At 40.3% G+C, this 24,974-nt stretch overlaps 1 protein-coding gene across 1 annotated transcript; it reads left to right on the plus strand.

Moving 5' to 3' along the window:
- Positions 1–388: 388 nt before the first annotated feature.
- On the plus strand, positions 389–24,974 carry ccdc3a (coiled-coil domain containing 3a). The gene is made up of 3 exons (XM_066705031.1): positions 389–1,412; positions 7,670–7,844; positions 24,282–24,974. The coding sequence occupies exons 1-3, from the start codon at positions 1,039–1,041 to the stop codon at positions 24,561–24,563; spliced, it is 831 nt and encodes a 276-aa protein (XP_066561128.1). The 5' UTR covers positions 389–1,038; the 3' UTR covers positions 24,564–24,974.

Here is a 24,974-nt window from a genome sequence, read left to right on the forward strand (position 1 = left end):
ACGCTTAACTTAATCTAATCAACGAAAAAAAAGAGACTGTGAGATTCCGTCTCTGTCCAATTAGCAAGGACTAATTAGCTAACAGCTTCATTCCCCATCAGAAGGAATTAAAGCGTTGGGAAGTCAAGTATGGGCTCATTGTGTATCTGGGGGCGTGTCATCTTTGCACTCAGCTTCCTGCCTTGTTAGCTTTTCCTTCACTGTGATCTTCAGGTGTTATCCGAAATGTCTAGTGTGAAGATTCGGGGTTTCACGGGTTAATTCTCTTGAAAAGGAGTGTCTTGCATTTCCACTTACAAGACAATAGGGTTTACGCTTCTTAAGTGTGGTAAACAGTGGGGGGGGGGGGGGAACTATTAACGTTACATTATTTGATTCACTCATGCTTTAATATGTATAGTATTTAGTTTGTTTTTAGCTGATCGTTTACTTTTGACAAAACAAATCGCACATGGACGGGTGCGGGCTGAACTAAGGCTGTATCACAAAGTTGTTTCATAAAGCACATTGGAGCTGAAGCAGACGCGGCTATTGGTCGTCTCAACTTTAAGACCGTCTCTGATTGGCTTGTCCAGCATAACCTTGCGGGTGTCTGTGCTCCGGAGACTTGAGCGTGGATTGTGGGCAGTGAATGCGGCTCTGTGCGGCTCATGTGCGGCTCATGTGCGGGAGCCTGCACTGCCTCCCCTGCGCATCGACACATTCTGCCGGCGGGGGAATAGATAGCAGCCTGTACCCGCGATTCACCGCCACTTCAGCCACAGAGACCCAATAGGATCAGGTGTCTTTTTGTGAATGAGTTCGTTTCGAATCCTGCGTCTTCCACATTAAAGAACTTTCGCTGCGGCATTCTGACTGGCAGGACGTGATACAGTAAGTAATACCGGAGTACTTCTGCTAAGTGACACTCGTTATTTTGTTGTATTTCGGTGATATATTGTGTCCACTTGCTGCTGCGTTCAAATCGGAAACCAGCTCTGATTTTATTGGGGACTCGGGGGATCATCCGCACCCGGGATTAGGATCAGCAGAAGGAAAATGCTGCCGGTGTTTGTGATGACCTTGGTCTTGGTAGCCTGTCAGACGAGACTGGGGATGGGGTGCCAGCTGCCCTCAGACTGGCGACCTCTCAGCGAGGGCTGCAGAGCGGAGCTGGCAGAGATCATAGTGTATGCCAAGGTGCTGGCCATCCACCAGGAGGTCTACAGCATGTACAACTACCTGCCCTACCAGTACGAGGGCAGCGAGGGCGGGCTGTTCTTCTCGGCGGAGATCGAGCTGCTGTGTGACCAGGCGTGGGGAAGCATGCTGGAGGTGCCGGCCGGGTCTCGACTCAATCTCACCGGTCTGGGATACTTCTCCTGTCAGTCACACACCGTGGTGCAGAACTACTCTTACATCTTCTTCCTGAGGTGAGGCAAATGTTGATTTGTATTATTCTGATTGGTTCGTGTTTTGTATTTATTTTATTGTTTACGGGTGACCTGCCGAACACATTTAAGGCCAACAGTCGTGGGGTGCGAAATGTATCCAGATACTTGCATGCTTTTAATTGTGGCTGCTCAATATTATTGTTTTTATGGACGTTAAAAAAACACCCCACATGGTAAAACAATCTATTAAACAATGTAGCTTCATAAACAGATGCATTGAAATCACTATGGCAATTTACCATGGACATACATCTGGCCAAACTATGCAGTTAGTGTTACCCTGCTGTTTTGAATTAAGAAGGTGAGAGTTAATGAGAACAATTAACAGGCCAAACTTTCTTTCTGTTGTAAAATCCACTTAGCTGTGGAGTTCTTAATTAGTTTCTGGATTCCACACATCACTAGTGTCAGAGGTCAGATGCAGTGCACCTATACGAAATACTTCTTGGCGGTGGAGTGCAGGTATTTGGGTTAAATCTTCATTAAGCTTATTAGCGTATCTTTTTGCCAAGCCAGGATAGTTCAGTCAGCAGGAGCAATCACACTGTACAACATTTCAAAACTTGCAAGGACTAATTTGGATTGCACTATGTAGGACTGTGAATCTGACTGCAGGAAATTAGGGGTTTCTTGAGGACAGTAAAAGCTCGAGTTGCAATCAATCACTCTGTCTGTGTCTCTTTCTCTCTCTCTCTCTCTCTCTCTCTCTCAAATACTTATTGTAGTCTACAGATAGTGTTATAATTTTATTTAAATATATAGCATTTTTTCTCCTGTGATGTGGTTTTATGTTCATTGCTAGTTGAAACACAGACATGATGTAAACATCTCAAAATGTTTGTCTGTGAATTGTCTATTATCAGACAATATCATTGTTGCACTGTCTGGCTACTTACATAACTGTATTACATACAACTGCATGCTATTATTTAAACATATAATTACATAGCTGTGATATACAATACCTATGTACAGTTAGGTCCATACATATTTGGACAGTGACACAATTGTCATAATTTTGGCTCTGTACACCACCACAATGGATTTGAAAGGAAACAATCAAGATGTGCGTTAAGTGAAGACTTCCATCTTTAATTTGAGGGTAGTTACATCCAAATTGGGTGAACGGTGTAGGAATTACACCCATTTTTATGTGGTCCCCCCAATTTTAGGGACTCAAAAGTAATTGGACAAACATAATCATTATTTAAATTGTGAGTTTCAGTGACTGCCTGAAGTCTGGAACTCATAGACATCACCAGATGCTGAGTTTCTTCCCTGGTGATGCTCTGCCAGGCCTGCACTGCAGCTGTCTTTAGTTCCTGCTTGTTCTTGGGGTGTTTTGTCTTCAGTTTTGCCTTCAGCAAATAAAATGCTGCTCAATTGGATTCAGGTCAGGTGATTGACTTGGCAATTGCAGAACATTACACTTCTTCATCTTAAAAAAGTATTGGGTTGCTTTCGCAGTATGCTTCAGGTCATTGCCCATCTGCACTGTGAAGCGCCGTCCAATGAGTTATGAGGCATTTGGCTGAATCTGAGCAGATAATATAGCCCTAAACACTTCAGAATTCATCCTGCTGCTTTTGTCAGCAGTCACATCATCAATAAATACAAGGGAACTAATTCCCTTGGCAGCCATACATGCCCATGCCATAACATGCTTCACAGGTGAGGTGGTCTGGTTCAGATCATGAGCAGTTCCTTCCCTTCTCCATACTCTTCTCTTCCCATCATTCTGGTACAAGTTGGTCTTTGTCTCATCTGTCCATAGGATGTTGTTCCAGAACTGTACAGGGTTCTTTAGATGTTTTTTGGCAAACTCTAATCTGGTCTTCCTGTTTTTGGGGCTTACCAATGGATTACATCTTGTGGTAAACCCTCTGTATTTACTCTGGTGAAATCTTCTCTTGGTTGTTGTCTTTGACACAGATACACCACCTCCTGGATGGTGTTCTTGATCTGGCCAACTGTTGTGAAGGGGTTTTTCTTCACCAGGGAAATAATTCTTCTGTCATCCACCACAGTTGTTTTCCGTGGTCTTCCTGGCCTTTTGGTGTTCCTGAGCTCACCAGTGCATTCTCTCTTATTAAGAATGTACCAAATTGTTGATTTGGCCACACCTAATGTTTTTGCTCTCTCTCTGATTGGTTTGTATTGATTTCTCAGCCAAATTATGGCTTGCTTCGCTCGCAGTGGCACCTCTTTGGACTTCATATTGAGGGTTAACAGCAACAGATGCAAATGCAAAAATGCCACACTCAATTTCTCTCTCTAAAGTTCCAGACTTCACACAGTCATTGACTGCAAAGGATTTGCAACTAAGTATTGAAACTCACAATTTAATTCATAGTTATGTTAGTTTGTCCAATTACTTTTGAAACCCTTTTGAAATTGGCGGGACAACATATAAAAATGGGTGTAATTCCTACACCGTTCACCCAATTTGGATGTAACTTCCCTCAAATTAAAGATGAAAGTCTACCCTTAAACAAATATTTGATTTTTTCCTTTTGAATCCATTGTGGTGGTGTATAGAGCCAAAAATTTGACAATTGTGTCACTGTCCAAATATTTATGGACCAAACTGTATATAAAGTACAATTTCCGCCAATTAATCTCCTACTACACTGGACTGAGTGACAGTCACCATCTATATATGATTACGTCTATTCGCAATAAAGAAGCTGACACATATACAAGAAATAATAATAACACATGCACACATTTCCTGAGAAATGATGGCCTTGGTTTTGTGTGTAGCGTTAATACGATTGTAATTATGGTTGTTAGTTTATATTATAGTATAGTACAGCACAATAAAGTAGCCTACATAATAATACAGCTAAGTATATTCAATTAAGTATATTACAGTACCCTGCAGTGTATTACAGTGCTGTACAACATATTATAGTGCAATACAGTTTATTACAGTACAGTGTGTTACAGTACAATACAGTGTATTCAACTACAGTATTGTAACATTCTGTGGGGTATGACAGAATATCATGTAGGACACTTTTTGGCAGTCCTGTACCATATGTGGTCTTGTCCTTATTGGGCTTGTATTTGCATATGAAAGAGATTTTGTGTAAAACCTGTTTAATTAGTCTTGGGGTCTGTACAGTTCAGCTGTATAAGGAATACTCTAATCAGCCCAATATAGTATAATACACTACAGTACATAATACAGTGCAGTCTAATGCATTGTACTGTAGTGTTATATAATAAACTATAGTGTAGTGTTGTATAATACACTACACTGTATTATATTGTAGTATAGTGTAGTACTGTACTAGTGTAATGTTATATAATACAGTACAGTCTTACGTACTGTAGTGCTGTTATATAATACAGTGTAGTGTAATATACACCGATCAGCCATAACATTATGACCACCTGCCTAATATTGTGTAGGTCCCAAAACAGCCCTGACCCGTCGAGGCATGGACTCCACTAGACCTCTGAAGGTGTGCTGTGGTATCTGGCACCAAGACGTCAGCAGCAGATCCTTTAAGTCCTGTAAGTTGCGAGGTGGGGCCTCCATGGATCGGACTTGTTTGTCCAGCACATCCCACAGATGCTCGATTGGATTGAGATCTGGGGAATTTGGAGGCCAAGTCAACACCTTGAACTCGTGATTCATCAGACCAGGCCACCTTCTTCCATTGCTCCGTGGTCCAGTTCTGATGCTCACGTGCCCATTGTAGGCGCTTTCGGCAGTGAACAGGGGTCAGCATGGGCACCCTGACTGGTCTGCGGCTACGCAGCCCCATACGCAACAAACTGCGATGCACTGTGTGTTCTGACACCTTTCTATCAGAACCAGCATTAACATTTTCAGCAATTTGAGCTACAGTAGCTCGTCTATTGGATCGGACCACACAGGCCAGCCTTCGCTCCCCACGTGCATCAGTGAGCCTTGGCCGCCCATGACCCTGTCGTCGGTTCACCGCTTTTCCTTCCTTGGACCACTTTTGATAGGTACTGACCACTGCAGACCGGGAACACCCCACAAGAGCTGCAGTTTTGGAGATGCTCTGACCCAGTCGTCTAGCCATCACAATCTGGCCCTTGTCAAAGTCGCTCAGATCCTTACGCTGCCCATTTTTCCTGCTTCTAACACATCGACTTTGAGGACAAAATGTTCACTTGCTGCCTAATATATCCCACCCACTGACAGGTGCCATGATAACGAGATTATCAGTGTCATTCACTTCACCTGTCAGTGGTCATAATGTTATGGCTGATCGGTGTAGTGTAATATTATACAGTGTAGTGTAATATACTGTAGTGTAGTACTGTCAGCTTAAATTTGACTTTTTCAGTTTTCTGTCATCCAGAATGAAAAGGACCTGATAAATGTCTGCTACTAACTACTGCCACTAACCTACTTACTGTCACATACTATCACTTATACATACTACTCCTAACCTTATCTACAACAACTACATACACTATCTCTGACACTGACCTGCATACTGTCATACAAAATACATATTCCTACATATGCAAAGTATTTGCAGATATTTCAAATTCTTGTTTTGTGTTTGCAATGACTCCACACTTGGCAGTGAGAATATCTGGTGGAGAAAGACATCAGTCTTTCTTTACATCTCTGCCGCTCAGTAGGGGATCGCTCTGCTATGAAAACTGTGCACCACTGATACGTTTCCCCATCTCACTTCCTCCCAGTCAATCATTTTAATAGTTTGTTTATCCACAAATTACAAAAATTAAAAATCAGGAATAGATAACACATTGAAATGACAATATGAAGTCCAATTTAGGAAAAACAAAAAGAAAATAGACAGCTACATAGAGTTACAGATCTTATGCTTTGTAATACATATCATTAGCTGAATTTTCCCTTTATACAAAGTCTTCTAGTACTAATCTAGTAATGAGTATTTAGACAAGACCCTGTCAGTGGGTTCCCGTGAAACAGACGGATTTGACAAAAGTCCTTCCTGAAGTGGTGAAAGCCCTCTGTACTGATACATGTACAGTGAAATGCTGCTGCTCTGAAACGACCCTCCTCCAGTCTGCCACCCACTGCTTTGCTCAGAAAGAGACTCGGCAAAATCCCTCTCTAAGGCAGAAAAAAAGAAAAACTGACCATTTTATTCCCACAGCAACAGGAAGGATGGTGTGTCTCAATACTGAAATACAGGCATGCGGTTAAACCCTGTCTTTGTTCAAGAGCTATTCATTCAGGGCTCCGAGTCACGGGAGGAAGTCACAGGTCACTGATCATTTTCATGGGCTACAGACACAGTTTATGATTTCCCCAGCATGGAAGCAAATGCAATGCATATTCTGGGAGTTATGTAACCATCTCTGATTTCACTTCGTAGGACTGCCTGAGATCTATGGACGAGAAAAGCATGTAGTATTTACAAATAATAATAATAATTAAAAACATTTTACTAAATGCACTGACTTTAAAATACTTCACCTTTGACTATTTTTTTTTAACTATATTTGAATGTGTCAACCCTACTGTGTAAGACCTCCATCCTATAAGGAGGATATTTGGTTTGAGTGCCCTCTGCTGGTAATAAGCAGTTTTACATCTAGTTTGTGGAAATTCAATTAATTACACTAAATTCTTTTCTTGCAATGGGGCTTGACCCTTTTATGATGCAGGAAGATGTTTGTGTAGCTAACTAGACTGAGAATGGATTACACGTTGCCCATTAGAGTAACTAGACTAGTAACTACAGAAACAGTGCATAACACTAAAAAGAAGCAGGTTTGGTTTCTTAATATAACAGCTTAAGACATATTTAACACAGCAACAGTTTAAATCCTAAGAAGAGGATTACATTTGTTCAATTATGCAAATTAATTCTGCAATTAGTTATTTCCCAGAATGCACTGGAAGCCTCTAGCTGTGCAGTCCTTGGTTGCATACAAGGTCCTATGTATGTAATTTATTATCTTCATTATCAGACAGAAGATCTAGCGACTGGGCAGGAATCTACCAGTCTGTTGGCATCTCCTGTTTGTAGGTCTTTGTCTCCCTTTCTTCAATAGCTCTTCACAGCACCTGTGGTGGAAGGGAATACATTGTAACAGTGCTGGATGTTAGTGAATGGCCACTATAGCAGAGTTTTAAACTGAACCACCAACCCTGATCAGCAGATACAGGCCAAATTACATCCCAGCTAATGTGCACCAGTGGACATTCATCCATCCATCCAGCCAATCATATTTTTATTCATTTATTGCAGAATGGATGAAAATTATAACATCCTGCCTCATGGAGTTAACTTCCAGGATGCCATTTTCCCTGACACGCAGGAGAACAGAAGGACCTTCTCCAGCCTCTTCCAGTTCTCCAACTGCTCCCAGGGGCAGCCCCTCCAGACCTTCAGCACGGACTGGGAGATCCAGGAAGACAGCCGGGTAAGACACCCCCTGCAATCAGGGCAGGGCACAGCAGTCAGGAAAAAACCTCCTATGTACCTGGCCTCCTATATAAATCAGCTATTTCTTTCTGTTTTATTATTATTATACATGCTATATTCCTATAAAGAAAGCATATTATAGGCTAAGATTGTACAGGAATGGTTCCACTAACATGACAGTTAATTCAGCTTGCAATGGACTGCCCAGTCATCAGATCTCAATCCAACTGAGCATCTATTGGATGAGAGCTATTCAGAATAGAGATCCACTACCAGCCAACTTCATTGAACTAGGGGAAGGATTGGAGTCAACTAATACACACACACACGCATACATACACAAAGATGGGTGACAAATTAAAGGTAAAACCATATAAAGTGTCTCAGTAAAATGTTGGGCCACCACGAGCCATCAGAACAGCTTCAATGTGCCTTGGCATAGATTCTATGAGTCTCTGGAACTCTACTGGAGGGATGGAACACCATTCTTTTGATGATGGTGGTGGAGGGCGCTGTCTAACATGTCGGTCTACAATCTCCCATCGGTGTTCAATTGGGTTGAGATCTGGTGACTGCGAAGGCCATAACATATGATTCACGTCATTTTTATACTCATCAAACCATTCAGTGACCCCTCGTTCCCTGTGGATGGGGGCATTGTCATCCTGGAAGAGACCACTCCCATCAGGATAGAAATGATTCACCATAGGATAAAGGTTAACCCTTGAATAACTTTGTAATGATTTGCAGTCACCCTTCCCTCTAAGGGGTCAAGTGGACCCAAACCATGCCCAAGAAAATGCCCCCCACAGCATAACAGAGCCTCTGGACCCCCTCACTGTAGGAGTCAAGCAGTCAGGCCTGTACTGTTCTCTTGGTGTCACCACACATGCACTCGCCCACTTGTCAAGAACACTAGCCAGTTGAGCAGTCTTTGTGACTCAAGCTCCTGCCATCTGTGCCCCAATAATGACCCCTCTTTCAGGGTCACTTAGATCCTTTCCCCTTGTCATCTCGTTCCAAAATCGAGGTCAACTGGGGCTGCTCAGCATTTTTATACATGCCACAGAGCATGATAGGATGTGAATTGCTTAATTGTATCATGCAGTACACCTCTTTGGAGGCATCTGCATTTGTTATGTTCCTCCACACTTTATTCAGGTTATTCCTTTAATTTGTCACCCATCTGTGTGTGTGTGTGTATATATATATATATATATATATATATATATATAATGATAGAAGCCTGCTAAACAGTTGAACAGCTGTGTTGTGTGAGGAATGTTTTATATATGTTTCACTAGCATTTGAATTTTACATTCCATAAAAAAATGTCCCTTCTCGAGAGCAGCTGGTCCTATAAAGCCTTTGATGTGTCATACATGTCTATGGCTTGGTGGTAGATTTGTGGTTATGTGTAACAGTAGAGTATACTGTTGGGATCTGCTGCCTCTCATCTGCAGTGTGAGGACTGGGATACATTATGTTCCTTTTTATGATGTCGGTTTCCCTGGACTGCAGCAGGTGCTGACTTGCTTGTTGTGAGTGAGGCATTTTACCATCATCACAGATGAGAATACAAGCACCTAGAACAGTGACAGTGAAAGCAGAATTCAGGGTTACTCTTTGGAAAGGGTAGTTGTCTTTACTTCTATTCTGTTATTTCCTCTCATTGTTATTCCTGTTCTGCTTTCTGGTTTTAAGTTATTGGAAGCAACCTTTTATATTGGCTGCAATTTTCAAAAGGGATGATAACAAGTTCCTGTCCTAAGCCAGGAAGAGATAAAGAAAGCTCAACGGCATCCAGCTGCCAGACCCTGTGGAGATGGAGTCATTGAGATTGCTGTCTATTGAGCATGACTCTGAATGCTATTGTGCACATTCTGTGGTGGGATTTTCGCTCTTGAGCCAGACAGCAGACTTTCACGGAGCATGGAAGTGGAGAGCTGTGTGTCGCACAGAGGAAATAGGCTTTTGGCTCAGGCTGCTTTTCTAATTTGGAGGGATTTGTTCTTGTGGGCTCTGTCCCCCCTTTCCTCCTCATTAGCATTCATTGCACACCCACAGCGATGACAGCAGCCCCTCCGCTGGGTCTGATTATGAGAATCCCATTCGAAGTTGCTCTTTCCAAGGCGGATGCTCTGACCATAACAAGAGCTGACATAAGCTGTTTTCCTTGAGTCTTCTCCCCCTTTCAATTTGTCAGCACAGAGCAAACAGAATTGAAGAAAAATAAGAGAAAGAAAAAAAGAAAGCACAATAAACATTGCAACCGGGATTAACAGATATCCACTAATCTTTATGTAAAGCAAGCCTTTTAATCAGTAGGGGAGTCCTGAAATTAAGACCACCCTTTTTCCCCAATAAAGAAAGGATTTAAGCTCCCCTTATAAAAATTCCTTATCCCCTTCGCATTGCTTGAGGTTCCCTTTTGCAAAGGTCTTAAAGACAGACTGCTTTCCAGACATGACCGAACGATGCAAAAGTTACCAAACACCTTGTTAACAGTTAGACTCACCAGACTACAGCTGGTAATTTACTTGACCAAGCAAATAAATGTGGGTTTATCTGCACTAATGACAGTTGCTTTAACACTTCGATTCTCCAAGAAGTTATTAAGATGGTACTAATGTGTTATTCATTTCAGTTCATTTCAGTTTTGGCAGTTGAAAAAAATTATCTTCTTGGTTTTTCGATGATACATTCCTTGTTCACACCAGTGAGACTGTGATGGTTGTGCTTGCTTAGACATGGCTTATATCTTTTCCCCGAGGCCAAAAGGAATAATTTTAACTGAACAAATGAAAATGAGAAAAGTGCCAGCTAGGAAGTACAAATCACAGCTTAACTTGAGGAATAACAGGATCTGACCTTTACAATCAATTTGTCTGCACTTTTCTGTGAGCTCACAGGAATTCAATTACGGAGAGCGTATCTGATTGGCTGGGTCAGAAATTGTTGTCTATCAGGGATGTCGCAGTCAAATCCTTCATTTCTCCTCCCTGCATTCATACGACGATTATGTGTGGAGAGTTCAAGAAGTGCTGAAGTAAATAATGGGCTTAAACAGCATTAAAAGGACAATAAATCAAGATTTACACAAAGTGCTCTAGGCCCTTTCTCAGTATGTTAGGAATGTGCGAGTCTGACCATGCTGTGTATAGAATATATACATTTCCTGCCTTGAAATGTAAGTTTATCGATTTACTCATTTAAGCAAGGTCACGCTGTCCTTCAAAAAAATTAATTTCAAGAAAGATGTATATTTTCTAATGAGATTTAATCCTTTAAAATTGTTATTATATGTGAAGGACTGTGTCTGAAATTTTGTTTTGTTTTGATCTGATCTGAATTTAGCTCTATATGCATTTATGATAATTACCCATATAATCTTCTGTATTTTTTCATAGGCTTCAAATAAGACATTTTAAAATAGGTACTCTCAAATGAACTCTGGCTATATTTATTTCTCTCTGTAGATATTTTTATGTTTTATTTGTTATTTTCTGGATAATGTGTAATAGTGCAAGACAACCATCATGATCACCCATCACCATTACATAATCAACAGAAGGTTTCTAATAGGTCTTCCTTCTATGAAAATGTTTATTTTTTTTGTTTGTTTGTCTGTATGGGAATGCTTTTGAGTTTAGATCGGTTTTGCATTCCCTAGTGCTTCAATTGACATGCTCTCCACAACGTTTATTCATCAGGGAGTACAGTAGAGCGTCACGGTAGGCTGTGAAAATGCTTATGTTGACCTATATGATGCCCTTCATTTAAAGACAAACACTCTCTGGGCCTTCTCCACGGGAGGTCGGGAGTTCACATGCCAGTCACTCCCTCCAGGGTCAGCCGCTCACTTTGCGTGTCAGCAGCTCCTGCCTCTCAGTGCCCATTGAGGTGTAGCATTCCCTCAAGTGGTACAGGCTGAGGATGTGCTGAAGACTAGAGCATTGTGTCATCAGCAAGCCAATAGTAAAGTACAGCACTCCACCTGACTGATGCATCCTTTTGATATATTTTTTAAATTAAGAAAGAAAGAAACTACAAAGGCCATGTAATACATGACATGTATTGGAAGGACACCTTGTCTCCTAAGTGGGGACAGGAAATCAGATTTTTCTGCTAGACCCACTAGTCAGGCATTGTGTGTCTTGTTGCCCGTTAATCTAAGAAGTACGGTAGCGCTTGTTTGCCATACAGAGAATACTTTCTTATTGTAATCCCACAAATGCTTGTTCCTACTGTTCCTACCGATATGTTGGCAATGGCAACACCAGTTCTCATTTTGCGATCAGCGGTTTCAAATGCTGGAAAAAACATTTCTTTTTCTGCTTTTAAAGTTTTTGTAGCAGTCTGTTGTTGTGAAGGTGAAAATGAATATGATTTGATGATTCCTGCCATACCAGCTGTTCTTAGTCTATGATATCCATTAATAATACAATCTCCATGATATATAGTAGGTGCAGTTGAATTTAATTAACGCAATTGAGCTCCATCTGTTATAGGTCTCAGTTTCCTAGACTACATTTCAGACTATAAAATCTACATCTAAAGCCACGGATCCAGTAGGAAAGACCTCTAAATAACAGACTTACAAGGGCTGAAGAAATTACACAGGTTGAAGATTAAAGGCTTGTACTAACATTCAATCATAAGCTTTGCATTTCAAAATTGCTGTCTTTAAAAGGCTACAAATAAATATAGGGAATGTAAGTGGCACAAGGTGACATTTACAGTACAAACAAAATAAAATAATACAAATAAAAAAACCTGTATACTTTCTGGTTTGTCAAATTTTCCCCTATTTTTATTGAACCCTTGCTTCAGAAAGTTGAGAGAAGAGTTTGTTTAAATATATACAGTGCCACCACTAATATATGTACAGTGGTTTAAAAGGACTGGTATAAAGATTTAATGTGAAGTATTTTGGGAGAGGGAGAACGAGAGGGTGGTGTTTTAAAGAGCCAACAGATACCTGAGTCAGTGGAGAGCAGATTCCTTGTAAGTCTTTGACCAGGACAATCTACACAGCCGCAAACTACAACTGCAGTTGTTGCAGTTTTAATACAACGGCCACCTACAGGAGTTCAGATACTAAGTCCACAATCACAGTCTCTGCAGTCTTCTTACTGTGATGTAAAAGGCACAGGGCCACATCAATGTTCTCATTCAAATACTCTCTGAGGGATTAGAGATATTTTCACACAGCTCTCAGCACAATCTCCTTAAGAGCTGCCAAAGATATCCATACCCTCCTATCGACTTTGCAGTTTGCTGATTTTACTCTTGTGCTTTTTAAGAGATAAAGTCTTGGCTTGGAATGTGAAATGAGATCCTGGATATTTCCCCCTCTTCATCAGTAAGTGTTTGCAGTGCACTGAGCTAAGGAAAACAACTCTCATTTCACAGCGGTTTCACAGTAAACCGAATACAGTGTCACACATCACGAGGAGCGGCCTTCAAGGGTTTTGTTTAGGAGTCCGACTAACTGACCCCACAAATGTCTGAGGCAATCTGTTACGCTGCTAGGTCTTTTGTTGGCTTATGTCACATATGATTCAAATTAAAATGGTGGAGAAAATGAAGCTATGTAGTTTATATAGAGGAAATTGGCCTTATTAAATTGTCCTGGGTAAGAACAGCATTTGAAAACAATAAATAAATAAGAAATTCAATTAAAAAAGCCCCCTAAACAAAGTCACCCTAGTCTCAGTAGTGATGGAGTTTACTCTCCAGTCGTTTGCCAGAAAACACTCAACAAGAGCAAATCAAAAATAACATGCCGGCTTCCATCCTCTTTCTTGGCTGTACTCTGCCGAGATGCTTTACTCTGCATTTGTTTTTCTTTTCTTAAGTTTCAACATGGCTCTTAAAAGCGCCTTTGCGAGAAACACGCAATTGAGAGGGGTGAGAGTGGCTGTTATTTTCTTTACTCGTTACAGGCACGGTAGTGTTTAATTAGATTTGATTTAAAGAGCTGAATACAGTTATTTCTAGATGTGCGACACGTACAACAATTACACATTGGCCAGTTGTTCGATTTCTTCCCCCCAGGTGGCCTGAAAATTATATCAAAATCAAACAGCCACCTCTTAGTAAACTCAAATTTATTCACAGTGGGAGAATACATTTCTTTGACAATCTGCTGGTTGCGGTAATCAAAAGTCTTTGTGTTTAGTTTTCCAGATTAACATTAACATCATGCACCTAGTCCCTTCTAAAAGTTGACCACAGTAAATGTGACTTTTTACCAACGTGTGACCACAACTCTCTTACATAGTCATTTTAATAATTTATTTTGGTAGGTGTATATTATTAATATTTAATTAATATTAATATCCAACTAAAGGTTGAGTATTGTAGTGTAGACACACATATTAGCAGGATGTGTGTCTATGGTAGGAACAGGTGTAAATTATACTTGTGCTCAGTCGCTCCATTGCCTAAGATTGTCAGGTCTGAATGGGAAGGACAGGTGACAATTAGGAAGGGTGCTCATCTCATATTTGCCCTTTGGAACATTTAATCAAAGATCCTTCAAGGAAATATCCTGAAATAAACCTGCATGCAAATTCAGATCACCCCCCTGCTATAACTTAGCATGACTGAGTCTTCTTAATATTGCCGGATTCAGGGCTTCCCCTCCCAGCAGATACTAGCAAACCTCTTAACCTGTGTGCCCTGTGGTTAGCCTCTCATGTGTCCAGTCATGATTAAGGTGCAGGACCACAGGATGTTCTCATCTTGCAGAGATGACCTGTCCAGGCTCCCATGAAGGGATGACCTCTCTCAAGCCTGGCATGGCTTGTTTTCTGTGAAATCCCTAAACCAGAATATGGTCAATACTAGGTGTTCTCTTTTAAGCTTTTGTTAAGCATTCTGACCAAAACCGGTCAGGGTGAGCATGTTTCCACAGGCTCCGAAATAACGGTTTACAATCATAACTCCATTCAGATTGCCCTCAGAATATGAAGTAGGTTTATATGAGCCATGCAAATCGGGATATAGCAAGCGTCTGTGCACATGCATGCTTTATTTGTACTACAGTGAGTGAATTCAAAAATAAAGAAACTGGATGGTGAATTCAATCAGATGTAATCTGAAATCAGTTTTCCTCTTTTGGTAGTAGAACATTTTTTTTAATGATATGACTTAACCTTTACCTGTAAAACTCTTGACAATTTAATTTGAATTAGTGAGATCAACTGCAAAGCTTTGAGTACCTTGGGGATGTCAGTAGTGGGGCCACTGGATGCTAATGATGTCACTATCCAGAAAGACAAACACGACCTTCACTGCTATAATGGAGAACAGCTAAGCACGTCTTTAAGCAAATTCTCATTCTCCTACCGAGAGCCATAACTCATCACGAGCAAACTGGGTCCAAGCATAAAGTAAATCAACAGTTTTTTTTTTTAAAGCAGTAATTTCTCTTTGTGAAACGCATAAAATCAGACATGCAGCTCAGAGGAGAAGCATGCTGTATTCCACATAATTTACACTTTTGTGCTACATTCAACATCGTATTTCAAATTCGAGCGTCTGTAAATGCAGTCAGGTTGTACGTGAGGGTCTTGGAAACCTTTCATTTTCCAAGATGAAAGAGATGCATTGTGAAATACAACTACGTGATCCAACCAACATCTGTGTGTGAATGAATACACTGTTTTACTCACGGAAGTGCAGGAGAAACTTGACTTCTCAACTGTTTTTTTTGTTTTTGTGTTTCTTCTAAACTTCAGAGCTTTAGAGGACACAGAAACATCAGCTCCACTACTAACAAAAATAGAAAAAAGAAGGGAATATGAAAGGAAAGAAAAGAGAGCTTTATCTTACTGGAGCTGAACACACCTGGATTTGATCTCTTTCTGTTTTTAATCAGGATTTTGACGACTGCACTATATGTACCATACCTGAGTATTTTTCCCATTATTAATGTCTACGACAGTGAACATTGGGGATGTCTGGAAAATGGCCGGACTTCTTTCTTTGTTTTATATGTTGAAAGAAAAACTCCCTATTAGCTAGAAGCTTGGTAATTAATGCTGATAAGGATGTTTCCAAAAGCATTCATGACTGATTTTTTTTTAACCTGCAGCCTTTAATTTGATAGGAAAGGACTGTCAAGTTGAGCTATGGTGTCTGTCGTAGGTTAAGTAGAGGGTTGAGGAGTCACTGACTTCATTAAATGGAGAATGAAAGGGTCTGGACAGGCAGAAGCGGCCTGTTCTCCTCCAGCTGTCACAGACACATTCTTCACCTCGCAGGACGAGCTCTCGGTAATGATTTGAAAGCTCATTAAGCACCAGCTGTAAACCAGAACTGCAGCTTCTCTGTCTTGTGCTCTGATGACCTGGAGTGAAAACATGCAGTAAATAATAGTTGCCAACTTGAACATTTCATCAGCAAGTGTGCACTTTTACCATGTCTGTCGTCTGCATCTTGTACATGTTTACCTTGGCTGAAATGCATTACTCCTCTAGACCAGGATAACATTTAGATTTACTATTGTAACTTCATAAACGTTTCCTTTGGTAAACAGGAACATTTTGATAATGGTACATTTTCCAAAAAGTGTTATTAATCTCGCATAGTAAAACATTAAAATGAGAAAATCAGTACTCTATAATGATTTTGGATTTTCTTTTCTCAGATAAGGGCTTTCAATATAGCAAGTTTCAGTTATCTTGGGTTAGATATCCTACATTCATTCTTCCATAATAAATATGGCTTGTATAATACTGTAACAGAAATTAAATAAGGAAGAATAAAGATAGTGGATTCCAGTGAGGTGTTACAGTTAGTGAAACAAGATCCGTCTGTGCTCCGAGTTATAATTAGCATCCATTAAGTTTATGACATGGGGATAAATCAGACTGTATTTCCTGAGTGGATTTTAGCTGAAACTATACTGGTTGGGGATGCATACTGAGGGGAAAGGGGAAATTTGTTTTGCCTCTTGAACGCACAGCAGGAGGTCCTTGCGCAGCCTTGTGATTTTCTTCGCTTGCTGCACATATGAAGCCCTGAGTCTTACATGCTCAGCCTGTACATTGCAAGCAACAGGCAAGAGCTTTCTTACATCAGCTTGCACCAGACCAAAGAAGCAAAGCCCACAATTTTGTATTGTATTGTTTTGTATTGTGTCCTGTCGGTGCTTCTAAAACATGAAGGAGTAAACGACATAAAACAAAATGCATAAATGGCTCTGTCTGGAGATGAGTAGTAGGCCTCAGGTAGAGTGAGAGTCTAGCCACCCCTCCCCGAGCAGAAACCACCTGGAGGACAGGGAGGAACCAGGCGTACCCAAAGGCAACATACTGCAGTCTTTTTCTGGTCATTCATTTTGACCATTGCAAGTAGCATATATATCAAAGGGATTATTAATATTGTGTGGCATTACAAGAGATTAACAATTATAAACTGTATGTCAGTGTACAGGTAAGTGCTGAAGGTTTTCTTCTATGCATCTATGGGTTAACATCGAGATTCCAAACCAAACCATTTCTGAGTTGTTTTCTCTGCTGCTTGATTGAGATTAGATATTGATGTTTGTTTAACTTGGCTATGTAGGGTGGAAAGAAAATGTATCTGGTCTATGTGATTTGTTGGTTGGCTTTTGTTTTTCATATTGAAGAATGCTAACTGAGTTCTTTCAGCTATCTCTGGGAGCATTAAAATGTAAGAATCTTCTTGAGCTGAGTATTGTAGAATTCCCACACAACTAAACAAAACAAATGGGTTGAAATCAATCAATAAATCAATCAATCAATAAATGAAAATGGAAATATTCAGTTCCCTTCCACAATGGAATTTAAACACACACACACACACACAAATAAGTAATATAAATGTGACATTGAGAAGATAGCTATCTGCATTTGTATGAGCAAACAATTGAAACAATCTGTCGGCAACATGATTACCTGGGCTGTGAGCCCCTAAAATGACCTGTTACTCAAAGTAAGATAATTAGCTGCTGAAAAGGCCATCCAGCCCCGCCCTGGGCACCTCACAGCCTGCTATGTAGAAACCTGTTATTAAGTCAGGCCTCCTTCAGAGCAGATGACAGCTATCCAGCAGATGGACTGTTTCCAGAGTGTTGACACAGTTGTTTAATGGCCTGCAGACAAGAACATTGACAGGACATACTCTAATTATATTCACCTTTCCTTCATAATGCACAGAGCTGGGACAGTTGACTCATAATACTTTTGGTTTTGCTGACAATTGTCACGTAGCTAAATGCCATTCTGGCACACAGCCACCCTCCCCACACCTTTTGCATGCACACTGGTATATGCACTACCAGACTCAGAGACTGTTGATATTTTGAAAACCTGCCTCGAAACCCATCTTTTTAGACTAGCTGTCCCTTTACTTTGAGGATACATGTATACATGTACTTATTAATACTGAGCTTTGTATTTGCTCTGTTGTTATCTTGTCTTACATGATCTCGTTTTATGATTTAGAAAAGCGGTTGATGATGATTTTTGTGATTAGTAATGTTTTACATTAATGGCTACGAATTCCTAATGAATTAATGTACAAATACCACAGTAATAACCCCTGAATCATACTCTTAATCTCAGATCTGATATGGATCACCAACAAAAGGCCTACCCCCAATCCTGTGGTATTCATATACAGTTAGGTCCATACATATTTTGACACTGACACAATTGTCATTATTTTGGTTCTGTATGCCACCACAATGGATTTGAAAAGAAACAACAATGTGCTTTAAGTGTAGACTTTCATCTTTAATTTGAGGGTAGTTACATCCAAATTGGGTGAACGGTGTAGGAATTTTAGTAGGACAAACTAACGTAAGCATACATTAAATTGTTTTAATACTTGGTTGCAAATCATTTGCAGTCAGTGACCTGAAACCTGAAGTGAAATTCCTACACCATTCACCCATATTGATTGTTTCCTTTCAATCCATTGTGGTGGCGTACAGAATTGTTCAAATATTTATGGACCTAACTGTACTAATGCATTAGGAATTTGTGTCCATTATTGTAAAGTGTGACCTTCATATTCTACAAGATGAATGGATGTCTATAGCCCTATTATAAAGAATTTAATATAAGAGGTGACTGGTTAGAGAAAGGAGTCTGTGGTTTGTGTGAGTATAGAGACAGGGCTGGTCCCAGATTCCAGGTGTTTCTGCCCAACTGTAATGTGTGTGAAGGAAGTTGAGGGCCAGTCCTAATGTCCTGAAGTACGTCTGCATACAGTTCTATGCAGATTTACCAGCTGGCAACAGCAGCGACTCTGGAGAACACAGTGGGAGGGGAAACTGTGGGAGTTTAAATAGGATTAAATAGGTTTAACCATGTTGCCCTCACACAGGGAATATAATTTCTCCATTATTAAATCCTTGTCCATTAGAGAATTAGAAAAATACTGTTTTGTACCAGAAGTAGAACCAGTAAAATGCCAGTTGCCTGAGCTGCAGTGGATTTAAGATTGGGAATGTGTGCATTTCTCTGTTGTTTTTATTTTATTTTTATTGATTGCTAGAGAGCTCATTTGTTTTTAATTATCAGGGACAGTCCTCTTCCTGTCTCCCAGCCGAACCTGAATTTCAGTATTGAAGCCAGTGCCACGCATGACCTGGGGAGGGACTAATCTGGCTCCATTCTCAGGGTTAAAAGAACCTCACACAAGACTAATCTGTTCTCAGTTTGCAGAGCCCTGCCTGCATCCTTGGACAGTGAATTGTAGTGTTAATTGATTGACAGGAAAGGGCCTATTTTATTAGTTGCGCACACTTGCTCTGAATGATAGCCAGTGGTCCTGGCTGACACACTGTTTGTATGGGAAGCACAAAGGGTCATGTAGAAGAATTATTCACTCAGTTAAACCAACTGGAATCTTTTCCCTTGACTGAATCAGTTTTTGAAAATATATAATTGATAAATAATTATTTTTAAATTACTTTCATGAACCATATTTATTAACCTAAAATTAATCTTTTTCAAATTAATGGTGGGAAACTGTCAAGTACCAATAAATTTAAGGTTTCTGAGTTTTAAGGCCTAGAGGGATATAAATGCTGTTTTGATGGACTACAGTCCTACCTATTCTCTTGGAAAGAGGTCATGCAAGATACAGTTAACCTTGTGAAGAGGCTACCTTTATGACTATAACTTAACCTAGGTTTAGGCCACAGTAGTACAACCTCTGATCAGAAAGGCCTTCCTATTAATTCACCCTTTTGACTTCAATACTTCATGCTTTAAAACCCATAATTGGTGCCAAGCCTCTTTTGTGGGAGCTCGTGTCTGTGCATTATTGCTCTTGGCACAGCACACAAGAAAGGCTCTCATTACATAAATGTCCATTTACTTACATTTGTCTCAATGTTTCACAGGAACCACATACTGCAAATTAGTTTGGAGCGTTAATTATTAGTAAGCCTGGCCTTCCACAGACATGTTTTTAACTTTTCTTCTTAAAGTTTGTATGGGAAGTTTGGAAGACAAGGCCCCAAAAAACAGAAGGCCTTTTTTTTTGGTCCACATTTACAGCTCTGGGGATTAGCTTGCAATACAGGAATAGTCTGTTCTTAGCATCGTAAACTCCACAGCTGCTGTGCTTCAGGAATTCTTATACCCAAATTTTCATATGGCTCAGGAGACACTGCAGATGTCATTGAGAGTGTTTGTGTTTGATAATGAGGCTCCATAGATGCAATATTTTTTGTTGTGTTTTATTTTTCAATAACTCATAAATTTACATGAGACCTTTGCACCTCTTTACGCCTTTATTTAAACCGTGTTCTTTGAAGGGATGGATCTTTGATGGGGAGATTACATGTGGTTGACTCTTCTGCAACAACATGAGTTAATAAACCTACGCTGTTATAAAGAGCAATATGAAACATCCCTACTGATCCCTTCTTGATGTGTCTGAATGGGTGATTTGTGTCACAAGAAGACAACAGAATCCCATAAAGATTCTGTATAGCTTTTGAAAAGTGAAAATAGACTGGTGCATTACTTACAAAAAATTATCCCACACACAAAAAGAAGGCTGTTATGGAGTCAGGATCCAGGGCTGACAAGTGAAACAGTTTTAAAAGGCATAGATTATGAGCTTTCTTGTTCTTCTTGCCTGTAAAATGGACAGTGAATTTTCTAAATCTTCATTCAGACATTGTGATATATTTTACAATGTAGCATGCTAGGAGAGGTACTTGAGTATTTGGCAGCAGACAGCTACAAATGTTGAAATCTGACATTTATAAATCTGTACAGTAATCGTGCCAAATTTTGGACTTGACAAATATCTCTATGATAAATGTCATGCTTCCAGCTCTGCAATGTGGCTTCCACATTGCTATGATCTTTGAAATGCACAGATTGCAGTGTCAAAGCCGCTTTGATTCATAGCATCTTAAATATTGCCCTAAATTGATCACACCTGTTTACATGGTTTAAATGGTTGAAACAAAGGAGAAAAACATGTTCTATCCTATTGGATCACAAAGCAGACACGAAGCACACAACGAGTACATTTTAAATGTTCCTTCAACGGTAAAGCCTACAAGGTTCATATCTAAGATGGAATGGTATTCCAAAATGAATAAGAACATCATGAGGGCAATAAAGATACCTCTATTTTTAAAAATTCCTCAGCAAGGTATGCTGTCCAGCACAGTCCATTTCTCCACTTGGTTAATACGATACTAAGGTCAAATTGACCTATATGCATAGCAGTAACTATGATACCCATATTACACATACCTAAGTGTGTATTAGGGTTAGGGTTAGGCTTTTTGCATGCTGTGTCAGCAATTGCTGAAGTGGATTTCCCTAATCTAAATCAGGAAGGATTCTGTCTGCAGTAAATAACTGGCAGCTGTGTTGATTATTATTGAGTACCATAGACACCAACAACATCACCTGTTTTGGTACCTTACATGCTAATTAACAGCATTTCACCTTAGTACTCATTGGATTAATTGAGCTTGAGAGTGCAGTGGAGCAGACGCCAGCCAGCTGTAACATGGTAAGGACTGAAGACATTGTCAAACACATAAAAACAAAAGGGCAGTGAGACAGTGAAAATCGCTCCAGAGGAGTCAGCCAAGCGGTCAAAAGAAATTGTGGAGTTGAAAATGTAATTAGGTCGGAGTAATCAATAATAATCATAATAATAATACCAGAAGAAGAAATAAATGTCCTGAAGCATTCAGGTTTCACAAGACAAAACAACAGGTGTGGGCAGTAGCTGTTTGTGGCCACCAGATTAACAAACATGCGGAGTGACAAGCCAGGCAGACCCTGTTATTACTGTCCAGACGCCTTGTACTAATATTCCACATACCTAGGACTTTACAGGAAAATGAGGGTTTTAAATTAATCACATGGAACAGGGCTGGACTGAGAATAGACTTTGTTGGCAATAGGTGGCAGGTGCACATTGACATGTGACATTTTAATGGTATCCAGTTAATTATAAACCTAATGGGACGCCTGCAGCACGAATAAAGCGATGGTGTATTTTCTGGATGTGTCAAATACTCTTTAATGCAAACTCACTGGCAGACATTTAAGGTTAGGAAAGCAAAGCTCAGCTCAACACAGCAGCAATTGCATGATTGAGATATTTAAGTGTTCTCGGCACAGACACAACTGATCCTGTGGCGTTTTTCATATGACACCATCACCAACAGATGTGTATTTTATAACACAGTTAATGACACGTGCCAGTCGGCTCAGTACCATAAAGTTATAAAAATGCATCCCTTCTACCCCCAACTCTTTTTCTGCCTCCTCGGTAAGGATGTACAATGATATGTATACTTTCTGTAATGAACTACAGTTTCTCCAGACATCTGAGCTTCTTACTTTAGCTCAGTTACATCTGGGCCTCCCTAGTCTCTGCCGTTGTCACCAAGTCCAGTGAATCTGCCCTACCTGATTTACCGCTACACTGCATCTAACTGTCACAAAGCTCAGCCGGCCCTGCACCTGTCTCTGGACAATTAGGTCACAGCATTTATTATTATTATTATTTATTATTTTTATTTCTTGGCAGACGCCCTTATCCAGGGCGACTTACAACATAAGTTCAAAACAAAGTGCAAGAATACAGTTAAGTACAAGGCATCAAACATTACAAATTCAAATTTACATTAAACAAAGCAATTAAAAATATAATACATTTTACAACTTCCAATTTACACAGGCAAATACAGTAAGTGAGGTCATACATCCTGGAAAGTAAGTGCTGTCAAGATGTAAGGTCACAGTCAAGGGCTACGGGAAAGGGAGCAAGGGGGAAATCAATCAATAATACAAGTATTAGTAACGCAAGAAGCATGATAAAATGCTGTGAAGTGCTATCTAATGGGGATTAAAAGGACTAATATTAAAAGTACTGTCTGAAAAGATGTGTCTTGAGTAAGCGCCGGAAGGAGGTCAAGGATTCTGCGGTTTTGACTTCGGTGGGAAGGTCGTTCCACCATTTAGGGGCCAGGGATGAGAAATCCCACAAAGTAATGACACAGATACACCATCTCAGTGTAGTGTCTTGTAGGTCCCTTCTGCTTAGTTGACTTTAAAGTTGTGCCGCTTGTGTGCTTGTATTAGTTCTATCGGGTATGTTTGATGGGTGGTCCCCAAAACCCAGCACAGGGCAAAACTGTCCCCCTTTTGAAATAATGATGCTGTCTTCAGGGTAAGCCACTGTGAGTCAGAACATTTCAGCTCTAATAGGAAGAAGCTGTACCCACCTGCCAGGCCACTATTAGGGGCCACTATAAGTAGGGACTCTTCGCAGTGGCATGTTTTTCATGCACTCACATATGTCAGTAATTTGCATTGATAAACCTGTTATTCTCTCTTGAAGAAATCATAGACGGAGACATAGAAGCATCATTTCTCTCTCACCACACAATATGTAATCACTGAGGCATTTTGAATTCAATGTTCAAGGTCTAAACAGATCCTAGTCATCATTACCTTCCATCTGTATTAAAACAAACATAAAACATAGCTTTGGAAAAGGCTCTGAATATTTATGTAGAAGCTGAACTGCTTTCATAATTACTCCAGGTTTGGGTGGTATAAAACAGGGCTGGCTGTCTTGAGAGTCATGTCTTCTGGATTTTGTAGTAACCAAACCATTCACTTAAATTGATTTAATTGTTTCAGGCATTGGGCTTAATTGGTCAAAATGACCATATGGTGAAAGCACTTAGTGATTGATGATTTCAGAGACATATAAAACCTGCAGGATTGTCGCCTCTCCAGGAACAGGATTTTCCACCACTGGTTTAAAGTGATGAAAGTAGTCAATGGCAATTAGATAAATAAGATGAAGGTTTGTGTTTTTTTTTGAGGTTGCAGTGTGCTTATCAATGTCAGATTGTATATCTTCACCAAACTGATGGCTCCTCTCTCCTCAGTTGCTGTGTTCCTCGGTGCAGCTGGCACTCTTCGAGGAGGAGGAGCGAGTGAAGAAGCTGCAGGAGAAGCTGGAGATCCTGGAGAAGCGCAACAAGCAGCTCCGGGAGCGCGTCCGCAAGGTCAAGAGGTCGTTGCGTCAGGCACGCAAGAACACCCGGCGTGCAGAACTGGACAACAGGAAGCTGCAGCAGAAGCTGTCGGCCGCCGCCAGCGAGGCCAGCCATCATCACAATGCCATCAAGCAGGAGAACTCGCCCTCAGTCTTCATCAAAGTGCAGTGAGCACGATGGAGGGCAGGCACGGACTCCATGCGACCCCTTGAAATCTCGCCTTGTTATTACTGGGCTCCCCTGGAGAATGCTGGGCAGTCTCCAAATAACAGAATGGCATACTTCCAGAAGGACAGATGGATGGTCATGAAATAAATAAATAAATAAAAAGTTTAAGTTTATAAACACCACTGTTAACTCTTGCCATATGCTAATTTGGTATGTTAACAGAAGTTTTTTTTTTTTTGCACATATTGCCTATATTTCTTTTTGTTAATGCAGATATTTGTACAATATGTAATACACTCAGTTATCTCATAGTAGCTTCAGTATAGCTGATGTTTTTTATAAACTGAGTGTGTATGAGAATTACTATTTACTGCCATGAGTGGCATGGGGAAATAAATCACAATCAAAAGTGAA

Source organism: Amia ocellicauda, chromosome 5, assembly GCF_036373705.1.
Source record: "Amia ocellicauda isolate fAmiCal2 chromosome 5, fAmiCal2.hap1, whole genome shotgun sequence".
Classification (NCBI taxonomy): domain Eukaryota; kingdom Metazoa; phylum Chordata; class Actinopteri; order Amiiformes; family Amiidae; genus Amia; species Amia ocellicauda.

Excerpts from the sequence above, each read along its gene's own strand:
- ccdc3a (XM_066705031.1), top strand. The coding sequence starts at position 1,039 with ATGCTGCCGGTGTTTGTGATGACCTTGGTCTTGGTAGCCTGTCAGACG. Across the intron at positions 1,413-7,669 it reads TCTTACATCTTCTTCCTGAG|AATGGATGAAAATTATAACA; the intron begins GTGAGGCAAATG and ends CATTTATTGCAG. Across the intron at positions 7,845-24,281 it reads AGATCCAGGAAGACAGCCGG|TTGCTGTGTTCCTCGGTGCA; the intron begins GTAAGACACCCC and ends CTCTCTCCTCAG.